Here is a 21,031-nt window from a genome sequence, read left to right as displayed (position 1 = left end):
AGTATTCCACAGCCGTTCAAATAGGCGGTACTTTAAGGTATCACTTCCGCTTATTTTCCTTAGTAACCCACATGGAAACACATTTTCCTGTGTTTTGAGTTTAGGCGCCGATTGCAGCGGTATTTACAGTAGACATTTTATGTGTATTTAACGCGTCTCGCAGTCTTTACGCAACACATTTGCACAAATAAGACAACTATGAAAATCGAGGAGGTAAAAAGCACAACAAAAACGCAGAGGATCGCTTCTCACAGTCACGTCAAAGGACTTGGGCTAGACGAGGCCGGCAATGCTAAACAGACAGCATGTGGACTTGTGGGCCAGGAGACTGCAAGAGAGGTAATGTTCGTGTTTCACTTCATCTGCGTTGTTCCTTTATTCTTTGGAGAGGGTATTTGGAGAGCAGGAAATATCTACGATGATAATTTAGCGTTTTACAGACGTTACAGTACACCAGAAGCTAATCCCATTAGCACTGAGCGGGTCGCCGTGTCGTTTTCCAGCTTTGTTTCAAAGAGCGACTATTGTAAGAAGTCATATCCCTTCACATAGTTCACTTAATCTGGACTATTAAAAGTGTGATTTGTGAATTTATAAAAACTCCCGCACAGCAGGGAGGCATCAATTTCCGATGGATCTAGTGGAGACAAATGAGCCCCACCAGTAGTGAATTATTGGGGCTGATATGGATTTTTATTAGATAAAATCTGTATCGCGAGGGGCGGGATCGATCGATATTAGCTATTTGCCGAACTATTGTTATTGGCATTTATATAGGCTGATAAATGAAAATTGGGGTGATAATTAAAGAAATAATGACAGAAACATCAACACGTTGCATAGTTTGTCCACCAGAGGCCACTCTGCAACTTACCAAGTGATCAGAGCAGAGTCAGGCAGCCCATAAACGAGTAGATAAATAACTACATGTAACAAATGTTAGGGAAATCTGTTTGTTTCGTGTGTCTGAAAGAAAAAAAGAAATAAATAGTATATCAGAATATTGAATTTTGTAAATCAAATATCGGTATCATTCTTAAAAATCTTATATCGGCATCTGCATCACCAGCTGCGATGTGCACTCTGCTACGCCTGCTGCACTCAGTGCTGATATTTTTGTAAACAATGGAGGCTGAGCTGCTCAGACTATATGATGACATATAGTCTTACTTTTTTTAAGTGCTGTTTAAGGCAACAGGCACAGTTCTCATTTCTTAAGCCAGTTGTGCATGTTATAAATAACTATTGAGATACAAAAAATGCAGTATATTATTATTTTCTCTGTGCCAGTTAATGAGAATGGCTACAGAGGATTGCAGGGATTGTAAACATCATATGCTTCTGATACAGCTTGATATATAAATCTGATGTGAAATGTTAAGTTCTTGATCCACTGGGTATGCTTTGAATTAACTTAAATGGTTTGGTCAGTCTAGTCAGTTGCAGCCACAAAAAAAGAACCAACACTGGCATCAGAGGGTGGCTTCAGCCATAACAGATGTGTTGATTCATGTGCTTTACGGTACTCCCAACACCTTAAGTGTTATGTAAGTTACTGAGTTCAGGAGTGGGGTTCTTCTAGTTGTATTGCATTTAAGCTTTTTGTGTGTGTGTATATAATAGTCTAATTTGTCTTTCTCTCCAGGCTTGTGGCATCATTGTAGAGCTGATCCGCTCAAAAAAGATGGCAGGGAGGGCCGTTTTATTGGCAGGGCCACCAGGAACAGGAAAGGTAAGTGTGCCATGTTCAGTAGCTGGCAGGACAGCAGTAAAGCATAATTAAATATGGCTGATGTCTCTGAAACATTTGTCAACTTTGCCTCTCATTTCTGCCTGCCTTCAGACTGCCCTTGCCTTGGCTATGGCACAGGAGCTGGGAAATAAAGTGCCATTTTGCCCCATGGTCGGCAGTGAGGTCTACTCATCTGAAATCAAGAAGACAGAAGTATTGATGGAGAATTTCAGGAGGGCAATTGGTCAGTGTCGCATACATTTGAACCCAAATTTTAATTTTATAGCCTCCAGATGTACTTGATAGGTTCTGACCTATTGTACATTTAGTTTGTAGCGGTGAAAAGAAGCTTGGGAATAATTTAATTAACCTGGCACTGTTTCTAAATGCTGACAGTTCATTTCTAACCATTTAATTGATAAGTAAGGAACAGACAGAATTTAATTAGATTTCCTATTAAGACATTTCCTACAGGTAAAGTCTTAGAAAAACATACTCCTTTTGTATTGTGTTGGTGGAAGGAAAAAAAAAGCTCATAGTAGAAGTGAGAAAGAAACTTTTTTTCTGTAATGGGTCTAAAGAGTCCATGGAGAGGAACAGCAGAGTGTCTTACACACACAGTTGGCAAAGGGTTTTTCAGACTGTTGATGGTACCTGATGAATGGGGCGAGAGAGGTGCTCATTAGCACATTCACTCCATTCCTAGAACAGATTCTTCAGAGAGAGTGGGTTTCATTTGAACATTGTCATCACCTTATCAATAACAGCACCATGATGTACAGTCCAGACTTAAGAACTGCTCTGTGCCCCTCAGCACTGAGGATCAGGCACCTGTGTGCTGCATGTAACAGGAACAAGAGCACGATCACATTACACTGAATGATGCCCAGGCATTTCATAGGGGACACACACTTCTTTTCCGTAATAAAATACATTGCTCGGTAACCTGATGGATGTGGCGGCTTGGCTGATGTAGGAATATAAAGGCCCGATTGAGGGGTGTGTGTGTGTGTGTGTGTGTGTGTGTGTGTGTGTGTGTGTGTGTGTGTGTGTGTGTGTGTGTGTGTGTGTGTGTGTGTAACTGTAATGCTCTGTCATATTCAGGACTGCGCATCAAAGAAACAAAAGAGGTATATGAAGGGGAGGTGACCGAACTGACCCCCTGTGAGACCGAGAATCCCATGGGTGGCTACGGCAAAACCATCAGCCACGTCATCATCGGTCTGAAGACCGCCAAAGGCACAAAACAGCTCAAGGTCAGACTGGGAGATTTTTTAAATTTTATTTTATTTATTTTTTTTGTCTGTAGTTTTCCTTCTGTTGGAAACTCAGATATGTTGCATGAGCAAAGCGTGATTAATGTTAATCGCCAACATTAACAGCCAGTGCAGTTCACCAGGTTCCATATGTTTAAGCCATGTTTCTCAGATTTTTGGCTAGATGTTTTTAAAATTCAAATAACAAATACTCTCTCATATGTGACAACTTGTTTAATCAGTGTGTACTTTAATTGTACAACTAGGGCACCATATTTGATTTCCATTCATATTTTGCTGTCTTTTTTTTAAATTTTACTGTAACTGACCAACTGTAATTATGGTTTTAGTAGTCAGGTTAATACCGGTGGGGAAAATTAGCTTTCAAGTATAGTCTGATGTAATAATGCTGATGACTAAAGCAAGACCAGCATTTTGCTATAAAACAGCACTGTTGTGTTTCATTAGCTGGATCCCAGTATTTACGAGAGTCTTCAGAAAGAGCGTGTGGAAGTGGGAGACGTCATCTACATTGAAGCTAACAGTGGAGCTGTGAAGGTAAACCATTTCACTTTTGTGTGTTACATTTGCAGCACATTTTAGTTAGAGAAATCGTCTATAGAGTAAATTGTCTATACTAATTTTTATTAATCAGACTGTCTGTAGTTTACAAATGAATAATGTTAACAAAAACTTCTTAGTCAGGTCAAAGTTGAGGATTTTTCCATCTTACTTGTCCTCTTTAACCCTTCATGGTTGCATGCTTTCATCTCTCTCCACCCTGCTGCATTCGTGCTGTACTCTGGAATGAGCCTCTCTCATTCCTGCAGCTCTTCATGTTCCCTTTATCTCTCCATCTCCCACAATTCCTCTTTTCCAACAGTGGGGCTTGTGGCCTGTGTTGAAAGGCTGCAATGGCGGTTCTTTTAATCAGTGCAGGTGGGCCAGAGGCACAGGTTCACTCTAGTCAGAGGGCAAAGGAGGAGGGCTGGGCCACACATTTGTTGCTGTTGACAGCCACCTCATGACTTGCCTTTTGAAGCTCTTTCATCCTTCGGCCACATGCCCTCATTCCTGCAATGGGCTGGCACTGGGTTTAGTCATACATCTGCTCTCCCTCCTACCATGTGGTCTCTTTCCCTTCATTGTTGACTGCAGCAATGTGAGGCATTAATCTTTCTTATTACTGTGTCTTTGCAGAGACAAGGTCGCTGTGACACCTTTGCAACAGAGTTTGACCTGGAGGCAGAGGAGTATGTTCCACTGCCCAAAGGCGACGTCCACAAAAAGAAGGAGATAGTCCAAGATGTGACACTCCATGACCTGGATGTTGCCAATGCTCGCCCCCAGGTACATAATTGTGAAATTACAGTAGCATCAGCTAAGAATAAAGGCATCTGTATACATCCTAAAGCTGATTTTATATTGCCACTTTTTAATAACGGCTCATCATTTCCTTTTAGGGAGGCCAGGATATTCTTTCCATGATGGGACAACTGATGAAGCCCAAAAAGACGGAAATCACAGGTAGAGAAAGTCTAACAGCAAGCTCAGAATAAATTTCTCCAACTGAACTCAGTTCTTGAAACACTGCCACTTTCTCAATGCAGATAAGTTGCGTGCCGAGATCAACAAGGTGGTGAACCGCTATATAGACCAAGGTATAGCTGAGCTCGTACCCGGTGTGCTGTTCGTCGATGAGGTCCACATGCTGGACATCGAATGTTTTACATACCTCCATCGAGCACTGGAAAGCAGCATCGCCCCCATTGTTGTGTTCGCCTCTAACAGGGGCAACTGTTTAATCAGGTGAGCTGTGTTTCATGGACAGAAATGTATTTTTTTGAAAGCTAAACAAAACGGTTTCAGGGTTTAACAGTTTACTGTTTATCAGGGGGACAGAGGACATCAGTTCTCCACACGGCATTCCTCTGGACTTGCTGGACAGAGTCATGATAATTCGTACCATGTTGTACACACCACAGGAGATGAAGCAGGTAAGTCTGAAGACCTAAATATCAGAATCTGTGATGTCCAACGTGTAGCGTTCTGCGCATGCGTCACTAACGAGGCTGTGGTTTGTAGATCATCAAGATTCGAGCTCAGACTGAGGGAATCAGCATCAGTGAGGAAGCTCTTACACACCTGGCAGAGATTGGCACCAAGACCACCCTCAGGTACGGCCATAGAGCTTGGTGTCTTATCAAAAATGGTGGGGGGAAGAAAAAAATGAGCGGCCTTACACCGAGTATCCACAGTGTTTGGTTTAAGCATTTTAAGTCTTCAACAGGCACAAAGAAGCATTTATGAATAAAAGAAAAACATTTATGAGGTAGTAAAGTACAGGTTGAACAGATTAGGGAATTTTAAGTGCAAGAGCGATGAAATTCCTCAGCTCAGTAAGAGGTGGGTTTTGCTCAACAAAGTAAAAGATTGTGTATTTTTTTTTAAATTTTTGACAAGCCCCATGGGTGCCAGAATATTAAGCCATAAATGGTGCCAAACATAAAGGAGGGAAAACAGTGTTTGAAGGGATTGTAATGCACGGTTTCCGTGGGGTAGTAAAAGGTAGTAAATTAAATGAGCTCAAATTAAGGCTATTAAAATGTAGTCAACGGTAACAAACAGAACTTGACTTGTTAGTAAAATTTTTCATCACCCTTCAATATATTTTGACTTTTCTATTGATGCAGACGTTTTGTTTTAAGTTCGTGTAACTATAAAATCTGTATAAAAATATGACTACTCCGCAGGACCTGAGTTGACGTTGATAGACTCGATTGGTTCCGCTGCCCGATTTGCTGTGCGCATGCACGGTGTTGTTGGGACTAGCGAATCATCTTGTGCCTCTTCATGGGAAAATTTAAGTTTTCACAACTTCGGTTCGATGAGTCCACGGACGCGCCTGCGCGTCAAAATGAGTCGCCGATTTGAGATGACGTAGCATGATGATGGCTTCTGCCATGAATCGAAAGTGCAGACTTCGAACTACGTACCAGTTTTTAAATTACATCAAAAAGGCCAAGTAAAACCAGAGCTATGCCCAATAATTTATGCCATGCGTTTTCCTGTATCTTGTCCTCACCTTTGATGCGCGTTTTCTGCAGAAATAAACGGCGAAAACGTGAGTTTCACTAACAGGAAGTGCTTGCTAATAAAAAAAATAAAAAATTCCAGACAACTCCTTTCCTATTGGTGGAAAAATGCGTGCATTTGGCTGCTGACGAACAGGTGAAAAAAGTGGTAAAAGAGACAACTTTACTGGCAAGTTTTGCCTGTTATGGGCCCCTCAGTCTTGTGGAGGACAGAAACTGTTTTTTGAGGTGGCATAAATAATTTGTCAAGCATCTTAATGTGAGTCCTGATTGCTCTGCAAATAGTTGTACAGAAAAACACCTGAGGCCTTTACTGCATTTTAATGTGAATAGTTGTATATCACTTTATTATTTACTATATTTTTACACAAGTTTTGAAAATTTACAACTTATATTTGCATTTTAAATTCGTTAAGCATGTTTGTTAATTTTACAGTAAAAAAAAATCTAACTTTTTTCTACTTGGATTTTATGTGATTTAAAGTCCAGTGTGTTAATACAGTATGTCAAAGTGAAAGAATAACTATACAGTTATACACATGAAGTGGTGCTGAAAAAAAAAAAAAGATACCAAACAAGGCAAGGTAAACAGTTTCTAAGGTCAACTATAGAGCTAAAAACAAAAATGGCCAAATATACCCCGGACCCCAGAGGTTAAGCCGGTCATGGGGAATGATGGAGAGGCATTTTGTAAAGTGTGCAGAAAAAAAAAAAATTTGACCTGGACGTGTGACGGCGATCAAATCACGCCAAACATCCACCATTCACCAGCAGCTGATTCGCATGCTACACATTTTTTTTAGTGCTACACAAAGCAACTGCACAAGTATTGCCATCACATCTCAGCAGAAAACCAGTATTCTAATGTTCTATTGGAAAATAAATCATCGGCTTGTGAAACTTGAATTTCATTGCATTTTGTTTATAGTCTTAAAAAAACAAATTTCCTAAGTCATCTTGAAATGTGTTTGAATTAAAAATGTGTATGAGGTCTTAGTCAAGACAAAGTCACAGTTACACCTTCAAGTAAGTGGGATAAAGTTTTGTCTTTTGTCTTTGTGATAGGCTATCATCTTACATGGCTTAGTGCTGTGAATCCACCGCTACCCCAAAAAAGGCTGCTGCTCGATTTTGTGCTGGTAGTAAAAATATTTTAGAGGTAGTAAAAATAGGTAGTAAAAGGTAGCAAATTGAACTCTATGATTCCCGTATAAACCCTGTAATAGCTCCAAATTTTCATTATGCTTAAGCAACACTGGGGGGGCAAATGTAAAAACGTCCAGCGTATACTGATGTAAAGCAATTTTAGGATTTGCACCTCCAGAAATTTCCTCTTAGTGTTTTTATATATATATATAAAAAAAGAGTGTTTCCTGTTTCTCTCAGATACTCCGTACAGCTGCTGACGCCGGCCAGTCTGTTGGGCCGTGTTCAGGGAAAAGAGACCGTGGAGAGGGAGCAGGTAGAGGAGATCAATGAGCTGTTCTACGATGCCAAGTCTTCAGCGAAAATCCTCCAAGATCAGGATCACAAGTTCATGAAATAAGTTGATGGGTTCTTTTTGTGTGTTTGTTTGTTTTGGGGTTTTTTTGTTGTTGTTTTGTTTTTTGTTTTGTTTTGTTTTTTTTGGGGGGGGCATACATACCAGCCCACTGATTCACTGTATTTTTCCATTCTAGTTCTATGCTTCTGTTCTCATTTATCATTCTAGTTTCCCTGCCTCATTTTCTGCAGTAGTTTTGTTCAAATTTTTATCTGTTCCATTTATTGATGGGAAATTTTGAAATAAAAAGAAAAATACAAATTGTCTCAGTTTTCTTATATTTCTGATTGTTTCATTACCTTTTACGGGCATTGGCATTTTCACAATGAACAGGCAAGACGAGACAGAATTTGCATAGTTTCAAGAAATTATTTTTATTTGTTACAAAGTGGGTTTTTTGTTTGTTTGTTTTTACATTCAGTTTAATTGCGACAGTGGTGAATAAGTTTGTGTCTTTATATTTTTATTATAATTATTATATAAAGCTCTTTTTGAAGTATCAGTTAAAATACTGCATAGGCTGTTTTATATCTCAGAACCTTCTTAATGTATCTGTTTTAAACACTGAACCTGAATTCATCTAGACCTTGAATTTTAAGAAAGCTTCTTATCAATAAATCTAAAGTTAAATTATGCTCTTAACAAAAGTAGGCTTTAAGCAAGCTTTTTCTTGGACTGAATGGGGAAACGACTGATCCAAACGCATTAACCTGGAACAGGTTCAGCCACGGTCAGGAAGTTTTCATCTATTTCCTGATTGGCTGAGCTGAGCGAGTGTTGAAAACAGTCTCTCCTCCCGACCTCGCTCTGCTGAACACAGATGGAGCAACTTTCCCCACTTTCTCTGTGAAGTACAGGAAACAGGGATCTCACTGTAAATGCAGCAGTAAAATGGATTATGTAAGACATAAATATTTGCTTTCTAAATACACAGTGTGTCCTGCAGTGCCAGAGGGAGCACTGACAGGAATCTCCCATCATTACGACCCTTTCCTTTTTCTTCTCTTTTTATGGAGTGGAAACTTAAGCAACATGAGAAACGCCCCTCACATTAACTCACGGTCTTAACCAAATACAGAAGCAGAGTAGTTTCTTTCACTATCATCTACCAGTTTAGTGTCAAATCATTTTGCTGTGCGTGTGTGCATGTCCTTACCGCACTCCTCCATTACTTCCATTGTCTTGCTCTTCGGAGGCCCAGCAGCACCCAGTTTGTTCCTTGCTTCGGTCAGGTCTTCTTCTGTCACTTCTGGACGCTGCATTTGCTCATCTTCCTGACTAGGCTGAAGGGCAGTAAAGGAAAAGTACAACACAAAGCATTTTCTGACAATCCCCATGTCTGCACCAATTATGTTCAGCAATGTGAGGAAATATGTCTTGCTTTGAAAACACAAACACTGCTCTTACTTGAGACATGATTGTTGAGTAGCTGAAGATGTCCTGGAATAAATTCTCCTTTCTTTCAGCTCGCTTTCTTTTTCTCCAGCGGGTTGAGCCCAACACACACACTCTCATATATATACAACCTAGCAGTTAGTCTCCAGTGGGCAATAAATCTGTTCCTAACACACAATAAATGACGTAATGAGGGAACTGACTCCTCCTCCTTTCTGTCTCTCCCTCTTAATTTTTCACAGCATCTGCTCCTCTCTGCTGTTTCCTAAGAAGATATAACACTACTGCAACTTGTGGCATTACATTTAATCAGTATAACGGGTGTAGGAAGCTCACAAGTGTGTTTGGGTAGCTGCTTTCTAACAACACCGACAATAAACAAGCCAAGCAAATTAAACTCAAAGTTCAGAAGATATGAATCAAAAGATAAGTACTCGAGTCTCTTAAAAGGAGAATTTACAAGCTTTTTCCTGCTGTAGAAGAATGTCACCCCACCCGTCCATCCATCTTCCGCTTATCCAGTTCAGAGTTGCTGGGGGCTGGAACCTATCCTGTCACCCCACCCACTAGTGCTCATTTTCCATAATTACATCATTATTTAACCCCGTAGAGACTCCAGATTCGGTGGAAATTAGTAAGAGGGAAAGGCCAGCAAGTAAATTTCTGTCTGTTATTGGGAAGGGAAACAAAAAGAGAAGGTAGCTGAGTTGAATTAATCACCGAACTCAAGCCTACTAAGCTCTCATGAAGTAATAAAATAAGAAGTCACAGACATAGGACTTCTGGGGCCATCCTGTTGTTGTACAAATACGTATAAATATACTATACAGCTATTATTAATACTACTCATATTTATTTAGACTCTTCCTTTTCTGTCAAAAATTCTTGAAAGAATAGTTGTAAAACAGCTAACTAATTGTCTTCAGAGGAACAGTTTGTTTGAAGAGTTTCAGTCAGGATTCAGAATTCATCACAGTACAGAAACAGCATTAGTGAAGGTTACAAATGATCTTCTTGTGGCCTCTGACAGTGGACTCATCTCTGTGCTTGTCCTGCCAAACCTCAGTGTAGCATTTGATACTGTTGACCATGATATTTTATTACAGAGATTAGGGTGTGCCATAGGTATTAAAGGTACTGTGCTGCAGTGGTTTAAATCATTTGTATCTAATAGACTCCAAGTTGTTCATGTCAGTGGGGGAGACTTCTTCACACACTAGGGTTGTTTATGGAGTTCCACAGGGTTCTGTGCTGGGACCAAATCTATTTATAGATTAAGATTAAGATAGTGTTTATTTGTCACATGCACAGTTATACACAGTACAATGCACAGTGAAATGTATTTTGTACCTGCAACCATATATATGCACACACATATAAATAAGAATATTGTACATTGTATTATATTTTATATAATATACATTATATTGTACATGCTTCCCTTAGGCAGTATTATTAGAAGGCATAGCATACATTTTCATTGTTATGCAGATGATACTCAACTTTATCTATCCAAAAAGCCAGATGACACACCAATTAGTTAAATTGCTGGAATGTCTTAAAGATATTAAGGCCTGGATGACCTCTAATTTCCTTGCTTCTAAATTCAGATAAAACTGAGGTTATTGTACTCATCCCTACAAGCCTTAGAAACATGGTGTCTAATCAGATACTTACTCTGGATGGCATTTACCTTGGGCTCCAGTAACACTGTGAGGAATCTTGGAGTCATATTTGACCAGGATATGTCCTTCAATGCACATATTAAGCAAATATGTAGGACTGCTTTTTTGCATTTATGCAGTATTTTTAATATTAGAAACATCCTGTCTCAAAGTGATGCTGAAAAGCTAATTCAAGCATTTATTACTTCTAGGTTGGACTATTGTAATTCATTCCTATCAGACTGTCCTAACAATTTACCACCTTGCCATGGTCCTCGGCCTTCCTCAGAATACTGTCAAAGTTCTGCCAGAGGCAGGAGTTGAGGTGCAGCATCCTCCCCTGCCATCTGATCCAACTCACCACCAGGTAGAATAGAATAGAATAGAATAGAATGCCTTTATTGTCATTATACAGGATGTACAATGAGATTGGAGGGCCACTCCTGTTCAGTGCCATGTAACAGAAAATCAAACTCTCTAAAATAAAAATATTATAAAAAATATTATAATCTAGTATGATCAATATAATCAAGAGATATACAGAAATAAACAATTTGTAAAATATACAAAAAATAGAATGTATAAAAATATATACATACATTGGTGCATCTGTACATTGTAAGAAAAGTAAATATGTGTATACATATAATAATGAAGATGATGAATATTGCACTTGGTGAATGAATATTGCACTAGTGAATGAATACTGGATATTACACAATATAGGAATGTCAGATATTGTTCAGTATGAATAATATAATATTGCACAGTTACAGTGGGTGAGTGTGTGAGTTCAGAGTGGTGATTGCTCTGGCGAAGAAACTGTTCTTGAGTCTGTTTGTTCTGGCTTTGATGCACCTGTAGCGCCTGCCAGAGGGCAGCAGGTCAAACAGGTCAAAGCCAGGGTGTGAGCTGTCCTTGATGATGTTCCTGGCTCTGCTGATGCAGCGGGAGGTGTAGATGTCCATCAGGGAGGGGAGAGGGCAGCCAACGATTCTTTGTGCTGTCTTGACTACCCTCTGAAGCCTGACCCTGTCTGCCTCAGTGCAGCTGCCGTACCATACTGTGATACAGTACGTCAGCAGGCTCTCAATGGATGAGCGGTAGAAGGTCAGCAGCAGGTTTGAGTCCAAGTTGTTCTTCCTGAGGACCCTCAGGAAGTGAAGTCGCTGCTGAGCCTTCTTGATAACAGCTGTGATGTTATCTGACCAAGAGAGATCAGCAGAGATGAGGACACCAAGAAACCTGAAGGTGTGGACCCTCTCCACACGCTCGCCGTTGATGTAGAGGGGAGCTGGGTCAGTCCTGTGCTTCCTGAAGTCGATGATGATCTCTTTGGTTTTCATGGTGTTCAATACCAGGTTGTTCTCTGAACACCAGGCTGTCAACTTCAAGACCTCCTCTCTGTAAGGTGGTGATCATCTGACAGCTCAGCTCCAATCTTCACTCGAGTGCACCGAACATACAGCCACAGATCTGATGATACAATTACAAAATCAAACACTGACCTGCAACCTAGGGTGTTCTGGTACCACATGCGCTTATGGACATCCTTATGTTTGAAATTGGTGTTCATTATGGACAAATTGTAGTTTGCACAGAAGTCCAATAACAAAACATAATCCAGTTCAGCTCAGGTAGGCTGTTCCTTCCACACCCCTCCAGGTCTCACTGTCATTGCCGTATTGCCGGCAATAAGTTGGACTCGTTTCCTGTGGATGTTGGACCTCGCCAGGGCTGCCCTTTGTCACCAATTTTGTTCATAATTTTTATGGACAGAATTTCTAGGCATAGCCAAGTGGCAGAAGGCTTCCACCTTGGTGGCATCAGAAACTCATCTCTGCTCTTTGCGGATGATGCGGTCCTGTTGGCTTCATCAGGTGGTGGTCTCCAGCTTGCAGCGAAACAGTTCACAGCCAAGCGTGAAACGGCTGGCATGAGAATTAGCACCTCTAAGTCTGAGACCCTGGTCCTCAACCGGAAAAGGGTGGAGTGCCCACTTTGGCCTTCAGGGATGAGTCGCTGCCCCAGGTGGAGGAGTTCAAGTATCTCGGGGTCTTGTTCACAAATGACGGGAGAAGGGAACGGGAGATTGACAGACAGACTGGGGCTGCATCTGCAGTGATGCGGACGCTGCACCGGTCTGACGTGGTAAAGAGGGAGCTGTGTATGAAAGCAAAGCTGTCGATTTACCGTCCCTACCCTCATCTATGGTCATGAGCTTTGGGTAGTCACCAAAAGAATGAGATCGCAAATACAAGCCCCGGATAAGTGGAAGAAAATGGATGGATGGATGTTCCAAAAAACTGGGAGGCTGATTGTCAATTTAAAAAAAAAAGAAAAAAAGGCAATGAGCAGATTTTAGTATCATTTAACGATAAAAAGGGACCATTATGAATTTCCATAATGCATTTCAGTTATTGTTCTTTAATATTTATAAACTGGAGAATTAATTTAAAAGATCAAAGATAAACTAAAAAAACAATCTGGCAATAGATATTAAAATAAATATGAATATGAACGTATGAAAATATATGAAAAACATGTTTTTAAAAAAATATATAATTGTAAACAACTTTTTCTGAAAAAAGCTGAATCATCTGACAAATGACATGTTGATTAGAAGGTATAGAAGCCGAAGTCTAAACACGGATGTTTCATACGAGCGCTGACAGGAGTTTTTTCTAGTGCTGTGGAAACTGAATTTCCAAATTCAAACTTCAAATGGCCTCCTCTTGTTTTCAGCGTGAAAAGTACCTGCTCACACTTGGCATCACCCATATAATGGATAAACGCTACGGTAAAATATTGTAACAAAGTACATTATAATATTATACTATTATGATTATTAGTCTGAGGCATATTGGTTTTGCCGCTGTGATCGTCTGCCAAAAAATGATTGGCTGTATTTATAGTGTTGTGAATGAATTTCTTGGCCTATAATCTTAGAAACATGTCCATCATATCTCACTTAAGTGGGCAGCAACTATAACATCACAGTTCTATAAACATAGTTGAAGTGTCTAAAAAGGACCAGATTGATTTTGATGTAGATGCAATAATGCACAATCATAAAGATACTTGAAAACAGGTCATTTATTTATTTTAAATATAAACCCTTCACAAATGTCCTGTTGACTAAAGGCTATTTACCAATATAAGCAGACATTACACATAAGAAACACACGGAAACATCGGAAATCACTTTTTGGCCCAACACTGCCAGCAAACAGTCTGGCCTTTTATTGATTTTAAGTGAGTAGGATTTCATGAATGTTAACATTTTATTTTATGAGGATTTTATGTGAGATTACGTTTTTCTGCTGGCCTGGGAATGCCTCAATGTTCCTCGGAATAAGAGAGGGGAAGTAGATGGGGAGAGGGAGGTCTGGGTTTCTCTGCTTAGGCTGCTGCCCCTGTGATAAGTGGAAGAAAATGGGTGGATGGGTGGACATTGTGTGGGGGTTCCTCTGGTATTGTAGCATCTATGCAGCTGTCCAGATGTGTGCTCTGTGGTTTGTGATGGATTTAAACATTGTGTGCATGCAATAAGGAGCTCTTTGAGGTTTCTCACCTAAATTTAGATGCTTTATTTTCCACAGACTAATAATTAACTAATATGAAAATATAAAAGCGCAAGTGCTAAACGTGAATGCATATTAAAACATCAGTGAAACTCCATGAAACCTTATTGACAATAATTTACATATAACATGGATTACATTCACTGATCACAATTTTTGATTACATTATAAACTCTTTCAATCATTAATGACCTTGAACTTTGTTAAGAGTCACCAAAAAACACACAGAACTGTTCTTTACTGGGAGCTGTAAATTTTTAATTCACATGCAGCTAAAATCATAATTTTGCAAATTATTTCTATGAGCAGAACGAGTGTCCATCCTTTGAGCAGCAGCAGTATCGACTCCATGGACTACCTGATCCTCAGCTTGTACCATAACCTGGTCAACAGGTACAAGGATTTTCATTATATCCCAGTTAGGGGATTCTTCCACTCACTCCAGATGATGACACCTTTCACCCATGTGGAGCAAAGCCAGAGGGAAAATGCCACTCCACCTCTGCTTACAGACTTGCCAGCTGGTGTGATGGTGCCGCCTGCAGGCTCCTGCTTTCCTCCTCAAATCCTGACTCCAGTTCTTCTTGAGAAGGCAGATCTTTGTGTGCTGAAGGCGTACCAGAGGAATTCTGTCCACACTCCAAGTGTTGATCATCTTCTCTTGCACTTTACACATGAACAAGAAAGAAGAAAGTGGTAAGTAGTAAATGGTGTTTCTAAAATAATGTCCCACAATATTGGAAAACATATTGATATTTTAACTCTGATTCTTCCCTTTCTGCCTTTTGTCTTTAAAAGTCAGATGAAGAGGCAAGATGAGAAAAAAACACACAAAACAATTCCCCTCATTAAAGCTGTAAATATATTTATGAATGCATGGGTGGATGGATCCAAAAAGAAACATAGGATAGTTGTTTTGAAGAGGTTACTTAAATACATTACTTACATAGTTGTTTAACTTTGATCTTTTTTAATGTTCTGTCAGCCTTTTAGAGAGCTGAGAGAAAACAAGAGATGCAAACACTCTCATTTTGAAAGATAACTATACACACATTTAATCTAGGACTCAATCAGGACTCTCATCAGCAATTCTTTTACTTTGTTTTGATGAAGTCCTTAATTGTTAACATCCATTTAACTTTCAGAGAGAAGGGAAGATGCAGCATGCACTGTAAACTGTCATTTAAAAAAAGATAAGTATATTTTTATTTTATATTATTATGACAACTCCGCCTTAGAGAAGCAGTTCTCCCAGTTGCTGAAATTTATTAACAGTTTTTTTTTTCCTGTGTTTGTCATTTGTATTTCAGAGAAAACACAGAGGAGACAATATGACATAAAGACCAAAGATAGCATGGACTGTGAACCCTGCCATCTAAAAAGATAAATATTCAATCTATTTTTAATCACAGTATGAAAATTGATCTATGGTTGTGTTTATTAAGCTATTCCCCCTTTACTGTCATTTGTCCTGAATGGAGGGTAGAAGGAAGGAAACGTCATGCAGAGTGAAAAATAAGTTTCTTTCAATCAAAACTCTTATAAGAAATTAAACATAAATTGATCAATGATTCATTTGTTGTGTTGGTGAGGATTTCACTCTTACTCCACTGTCTGTCATTTTTGTCCATTTCAGCGTGTCCTCCTGCAGCAGCTTCATCACAGACAGGTTTCTGTCCTGAGGATTGTCAGAATCAGCAGCATTTGTCATGTTTGGAAATGAATTTGTGGCGTAGTGCACGATTATCAATTATAGTATTTTTAGACCCCTTCTGGTAAATGGACCGGTATGTTTAAAATCACAAAAATTAGCCATACTGTTGTTGTAATGTAATGTTTCTTTTTTTATTATTATCTTAAGAGATACCATGAAAATATTTAAAACTTACAATTTATGTATTTTGGAGGTACAAACGGTGTCTGTGTCTGAATAGAAAATGTTTGTCTACTGAGTGGATTCATTGTTTTTTCTCTTTCTCCCACGTTACACGGTTTTGTTTTGACAAAAACTTAATACAGAAATTGTTTTCACTTAATCTAAGTCTACAGTTTGTGTCACAGCAGCTTTCTTTATTAAATTTGTCTTCACTAAAAGATTTTTGGCATGCATTTGCACTGTTGCTCAAAGAAAATTTAGGCAAACACATATTACGTATAGATGGTTATACTCCGTTTAAAATTATTGTTATAGCAGCCATGATATCTGATGCTTCTACATCATTTCCATCATTGAACTTTGTTCCATCCTGGATGCAAAAATACCAGTTGTTGAATTCTGATAACTTTCTTAATCACTCTTTTGTAAAAACAATGTTTAAATGTGTAAATGGCCTTGCCCTTGGAGTTATATGTCAGTTAATACAAAAACATAATGATGAAGGTGTGAGAAGACGAGCTGGAGTAAGTGGGAACAGAACCACTGAGTAAAAAGATACAGAAACACTCTGGATCAATCATCATTCTCAGTCAAATCTCCCTAAAAATGCCTTCAGCTGATCCAAAATGCTGCAGCTAGAGTACTGACAGGGACTAAAAAAGAGAGCATATTTCTTCCACACTGGCTTCTCTTCATTGGCTCCCTGTAAATCCGGAACTGAATTTAAAATCCTTCTCACATACAAGGTCTTGAATAATCAGGCCCCATCCTATCTTAGTACTATATTACCCCAATAGAGTACTTCACTCTCAGACTGCAACCTGGAAAAGTATCATAGATATAAATGCAGTGGCCATGCTTTGTTTAGAACAATAATAAAAAGTTTTATTAAAATACAGACACCTTTTTGTTTAAACCAAAAATTAGATCCTGAAACAGTCAAAACATTTCTTTATATTTGTACATAAAACACACAGATTCACACACACTCATAACACATGTGATGTCCTTTTAAAGAAAAAGTTGTTCCCCAGCTTTCACTTACTCAGTAATGGTCACTCAGTTTGTAGTGGAAATAGACATTTTCTTCTAGTCAGGTGTAACAAATTTATGTCTAATTTAAGTGTGTTTCTTTCTGTATCGAGGCAATAGCCGTGTCCTCACAAATTGAACAAGCTCAGTCTCTGTGAGAAGAACAGCTACAAGCACACCAAGCAGACATATTGTTCCCACACAGATGTGGACCAGCCTCAGCAACCAGCCGCTGTTGCAGCAGAAAAAAGCCTGGAAAGAAAGAAAAGAATACAGATGCTCCAGTTAGGGTCACAGACTTCTATAGGACAATAATAATAATAATAATGCAGTATGTTGAGTAAAATTGCAATTCAATATTTAATATTTCGAGATAAAACAAACCTCAGAAACTGCCGTGACAATTCCACTGATGCCCAGTGCCAGCAGTATAAGAGGGGAGGGCAACAGGCCTCGCAGAGGTTTCCACTGACTCCGCTGGAAATAATGGTGTATGTAAAGCAGGCTGTGTAAGATCCGGAGGCCCATATTAAGGCAGTTTGCCAGTATGAAGCCAACGCTGCCAGCCCACCATGTCAGTATGTATGACAGGAAGAGGAAGGAGACAGAAAGAGCCAGCATGATGAAGTTATACCTGAGGACATAACACAAACAGTGTTAAATGACAGTTCACGAGCTGTAAAATAACTCTGTGTGTGTATGTGTGTGTGTGTGTGTGTGTGTGTGTGTGTGTGTGTGTGTGTGTGTGTGTGTGTGTGTGTGTGTGTGTGTGTGTGTGTGTGTGTGTGTGTGTTTCTTCACTCTCACTTGTCAACCTCTTCTTGGCTCATGGCAGCAAAAACAAAGCACTCTGTTACACCGTTTACAGCAAGCAGGAGGACATAGCAGCTGTAACACCGCAGCAAGCTGGGCCCTAAAAAGCAAAAAAAAAAAATTAAGAACACAGAACAAAATAGAATTGCATACACTGGTGTCTCCTGTGACTGGATTCTCACTCACATACCTGACCCACTACTAAGCAGCGAGCCGCCATAAATATCCAGAGCCAGGTGAGAGTAGGCATAGCCAAACACTGTGATAATCAGACCGATCACCAGCACCAGTTTCAGCAGGCACTCCAGGACCTCTGCTGCAATGGCAACTTCATCCTGTCACAAAATACAACAAAAAAATTTTTAAATCAACGATTCAAGCACAGCCACTCACAAACATTTGTTTGTGCTTATGTTCACACTTCAGACCTGTTTCTGATTTCTGACATCACGCCCTCTCTCCAGCACTTTGGCAAAGAATATGTAGAAGCTTTCTTCAATTGGCAAGAAGATGAAGCGCGCAACCATGGAGCCCAGATTATTGACGATATCATAAACACCCTGGTCTCCAAAGCTGAGGACGTTCAAAAAGGTCATGACGTACCGCTCACCCTCCGTCAGAATCTGCTTCAGGAAGGACTGCTTGAAGAAGCTCCATGTGAGCCGGGCTAGAGTCCTGTCAACTAGTGGCTTTAAACACAGAAAAAAATTTAGAATATCATCCCTAAATAGTAAAAAGCATATAACCCAGTAGGGTCATTCCAGCTCATATCAGCAATTTTTTAGAACATTTTCTGCTCGACCATCTCTGATTTGCCTAAAACTTTTATGGTCCAAAGCTTGGAATATATATATGTGTGTGTGTGTCTGTAAATTTTTCATTTTTGAGACATAAGAAGCATTAAACATGCAGCAATGCAGCATTTTCATATAGATGGCAATTCTTGCAGCATTCATCCCTGCTTGCCTGTGTCAATATTGATTAGGGTTATGGTTACATTGCCTCAAATTTCAATACACACACACATACATATACACATATAGATAGATAGATAGATAGATAGATACATAGATAGATAGATAGATAGATACATAGATAGATAGATAGATAGATAGATAGATAGATAGATAGATACATAGATAGATAGATAGATAGATAGATAGATAGATAGATAGATAGATAGATAGATACATAGATAGATACATAGATAGATACATAGATACATAGATACATACACCATCTGGAAACTCCAGAATTTTGTTCTATGCGGATTATACTATCTACTATATTTGTGTTTTTGTGCTACAACTTATCATATTTGAGATGGAATGACCCAGTATGATTATGATGGGAGATATGAGTAATGTATAACGCCATGCTAGGCCAATTACCTCTCCATACTCTCTACGGGGCAGCAAATCACCAACACGGCGCAACGGGAAACTCTTCCTGGCTGCCTCTTTAGAACCCAAGAAACGAATGAAGTAAGCAGCGTAGCATAGCACCAGGAACCCTGTGTACACCAACTAAGAAGTGCACACAGCTTGACGTCATTAAAAAAGTTGAAAGAAATATTTACAGAAATAAAGCAGATAAACAAGGCTCCAGCTGATTTCTTACATGAGCAGCAGAGAAGATGTAAAGGCCCCATTCACGGGCAAACACCACCAGAATCACAGTTATGCTGCACTTTGCAATCATTGCTAAGCTCTCCGCGACTACTTTCAGCCGGACAAACATGTGAGCCTGAGCCAAGACCCACAAGGGTTCAACCAGGAGCTCCTGCACTCCTGATAAGGCAAACAGCATCACAGCAGGGCTGTAGTAAGGGACAGCCTGAGCATCTGGGACTTCCAGGAGCCACAGCCACACAGAGACCAGCAGGACTGCCCATAACACACTAAGGGGCACCCTGAAAAATTAAAAAACAAGATTTGAGCATCAAAAGCTAAGAATCAAAATGCCCATATTGCCATTTAATCAACTCACGTCATCCATAGGAGATTGATAACTTGTCTCCAGCTGTGGTTTTTACCCGATTCCCCGCTCAGACAGGCCCTCCGGAAAGCCTCTCTGGACAAAAACACTAATGTGGAATACAGTAGTGTAAGCCTGCATAATAAAGAAACACGTGGAGACACATGTTAGAGCCGTTGGAGCACTAAAATTACTGTAGTCTTTGCATGCAAACTTTACCTGACATTGACAACCCCAATCAGCTCTTTGGACACAAACCGCAGCGTGAAGGCATTCAGGAGGAAGGTGAGCACACGGAACATCACCTGAGTATATAAAACCAGACTACATAAATAAATACTCTCAACACACACGCGTCCACTATTGTGTTAGTAACATGTATGTATTTACCTGTAGTAACACATTATACGATGCTAAAGTGGACACACTTTGCAGTATATCCTGAGAACTCATTTTGGGCTTCCTCTGGCTCGGTGAAACTTTGGTGTGTAGTTGATGAGGTGTCCGCTACTTTCTACGAAGAAGAATCATAACACTGTCATACCGTGGGAGCTCTTATCTCGACTGCAACAGAAACCAAAACGCCAGACATTATTCCAGCAGAGTAACTATGAGATGTCAGTCGTAGCCGGCAGAAGAAGCCGTAGAGTGCGACACTAATGCTTCCGTACACATTATACGGAAGCGTATTACGTGGTGACATCACGCAACGTTACATTCACCGTTTTACCGCTAGATAGCGTAACATTCCTTCTGATTTTGCCTGGCAACAGGTCGCTATGGAAGCTTGTTTCCTCCACTGGGGGAAAAAAAGCCACCCGTGACTTAAAAATTTCGGGTTATTGTCAAATGCCGAATTAGGTATCTCAAAACTATGACTCATTCACTCAAACGCCTGAATAAGTCGAAATTTTTAGATAATAACTGAGCCACTTCCAGTGGCAGAAACAAGCTTCCAGTCTCCCTCCACTCTCTCTATATATAAAGATTTTATTAAGTTAAGAGAAACACCTCTTGTACTGTTGTATTATTGATACTTATTGTCTTTATGAATCTTCTAAATT

General features: G+C 39.7%; 3 protein-coding genes across 3 annotated transcripts; 1 reads left to right on the top strand and 2 right to left on the bottom strand.

Annotated features, from left to right (window-relative positions):
* The first annotated feature begins 29 nt into the window (after positions 1 to 29).
* Positions 30 to 7,887, top strand: ruvbl1 (RuvB-like AAA ATPase 1). Its single transcript, XM_030730263.1, has 11 exons — positions 30 to 339; positions 1,646 to 1,732; positions 1,844 to 1,976; positions 2,837 to 2,988; positions 3,457 to 3,546; positions 4,189 to 4,338; positions 4,452 to 4,515; positions 4,599 to 4,797; positions 4,883 to 4,985; positions 5,074 to 5,165; positions 7,470 to 7,887. The coding sequence occupies exons 1-11, from the start codon at positions 199 to 201 to the stop codon at positions 7,627 to 7,629; spliced, it is 1,371 nt and encodes a 456-aa protein (XP_030586123.1). The 5' UTR covers positions 30 to 198; the 3' UTR covers positions 7,630 to 7,887.
* Positions 7,888 to 7,994: 107 nt separating this feature from the next.
* On the bottom strand, positions 7,995 to 9,350 carry mustn1a (musculoskeletal, embryonic nuclear protein 1a). Its single transcript, XM_030730264.1, has 3 exons — positions 9,034 to 9,350; positions 8,783 to 8,909; positions 7,995 to 8,470 (listed from the first exon to the last, which is right to left on the bottom strand). The coding sequence occupies exons 1-3, from the start codon at positions 9,139 to 9,141 to the stop codon at positions 8,373 to 8,375; spliced, it is 333 nt and encodes a 110-aa protein (XP_030586124.1). The 5' UTR covers positions 9,142 to 9,350; the 3' UTR covers positions 7,995 to 8,372.
* A 7,595-nt stretch (positions 9,351 to 16,945) lies between these two features.
* On the bottom strand, positions 16,946 to 20,712 carry rft1 (RFT1 homolog). Its single transcript, XM_030728939.1, has 10 exons — positions 20,358 to 20,712; positions 20,187 to 20,272; positions 19,980 to 20,102; positions 19,611 to 19,902; positions 19,382 to 19,516; positions 18,419 to 18,679; positions 18,181 to 18,325; positions 17,985 to 18,090; positions 17,562 to 17,811; positions 16,946 to 17,429 (listed from the first exon to the last, which is right to left on the bottom strand). The coding sequence occupies exons 1-10, from the start codon at positions 20,418 to 20,420 to the stop codon at positions 17,265 to 17,267; spliced, it is 1,626 nt and encodes a 541-aa protein (XP_030584799.1). The 5' UTR covers positions 20,421 to 20,712; the 3' UTR covers positions 16,946 to 17,264.
* Positions 20,713 to 21,031: the final 319 nt, after the last annotated feature.

This window comes from Archocentrus centrarchus, chromosome 5, assembly GCF_007364275.1.
Source record: "Archocentrus centrarchus isolate MPI-CPG fArcCen1 chromosome 5, fArcCen1, whole genome shotgun sequence".
Classification (NCBI taxonomy): Eukaryota; Metazoa; Chordata; class Actinopteri; order Cichliformes; family Cichlidae; genus Archocentrus; species Archocentrus centrarchus.
The sequence above is the reverse complement of the archived record's forward strand: the minus strand, read 5'-3'. Positions and strand labels throughout refer to the sequence as shown.